Below are 1,258 nucleotides of genomic sequence, written 5' to 3' on the forward strand. Positions count from 1 at the left end.
AGTCCTTATATGAATTATGCCTTTTTGCTTCATTTCAAAGACTTAATTGATCCATTCTGTTCATGGTTTGCGGATGGAGACAATATTGCAGATTGTTAAATGCAGACAGACAAAGACATGTTATGCGAAGCTGATGAGACAGGTAGCGCTATGCCTACATTTAACGTATTGCTAGTTATTTCTGAATTGTAAATCGCAAACAGTAACCAACCATGTGCGGTAATGGTGAAAGATTTGGGGTATTTTTTGGAGAATAGTCAATAATTTGGATTTTTGTGTTCGTCACTTACTTGGCAATCTTAGGTGTTCTGGAATGTATTCGAAATAATTAGCTGCCCACTTTTTTTTCTTCTGCTTCAAGTTCAATGATGCCTGAACTTTTTCCAACACGGATCTGTCAATTTTTTATTAATAAACATCCATGATTTTATGTATGCATATTATATATTTTTGGACATGGGAACACTTGATCGACCTGCTGTTAGTCAGTGTGTCCAAGTGAATGTATCCTTGAGTGAGATTGCCAACGCACTACCAACGGTGATCACCATACCATACGCAGAGGTACAGTCTTCTTATAATGATATACAGTCTTCTTATAATGACTGCTGGGAGCAGTCCTCATTGTAATGTTTTTAGTCGGTGTGGTTGGAAATGTGTACACTCTGGTCGTGATTAATGTCTCTCTCCGAGTGACCGGAACCATGTACGTCTACATTGTGAATTTGGCTCTTGCAGACTTACTTTACCTGACCACAATTCCTTTTGTGGTCTGCACTTATTTTGCGAAAGATTGGTACTTCAGCACCACTGGATGACAAATTCTCTTTAGTCTGGATTTCCTGACAATGCACACCAGCATTTTTATCCTTACCATAATGAGCACGGAGAGATACCTCGCTGTGACCAACCCTCTGGACACCTTTGCTGGGTCAAGGCGCTACAGACGCACCGTCACCTGTGCGGTTTGGCTCATCTCTTTTCTCCTTACACTCCCAACAATCATCATGATCGAGCTGAAGAAGAACGTTCAAATGGAGCGGAAAAGCGTATGTGCCATCCGACCTGGCAGATCACGGCATACAAGGTGTACCTGACTGTGCTCTTTAACACTTGCATTTTGGCTCCTGGGTGCATCATTGGTTATCTGTATCTCAAATTAGCAAGAGTGTACTGGGTGTCACAAACTACAGAATTCTCATCAAATGAAATTAATAAGTGTTACAAACCGGAGGTATTCTATAAGTCTTTGGTATAA

At 40.6% G+C, this 1,258-nt stretch overlaps 1 protein-coding gene across 1 annotated transcript; it reads left to right on the forward strand.

The window, feature by feature from the left end:
• Nucleotides 1–605: 605 nt before the first annotated feature.
• LOC113571055 (urotensin-2 receptor) lies at nucleotides 606–1,258 on the forward strand (the record flags this gene model as incomplete). The annotated part of the gene is given in 2 exon segments (XM_035529183.1): nucleotides 606–1,049; nucleotides 1,052–1,258. Coding segments are annotated over 2 exon segments (651 nt in total), but the record flags the coding sequence as incomplete, so codon positions are not given.

The sequence above is a fragment of the Electrophorus electricus genome, chromosome 8, assembly GCF_013358815.1.
Source record: "Electrophorus electricus isolate fEleEle1 chromosome 8, fEleEle1.pri, whole genome shotgun sequence".
NCBI classification, from domain to species: Eukaryota; Metazoa; Chordata; class Actinopteri; order Gymnotiformes; family Gymnotidae; genus Electrophorus; species Electrophorus electricus.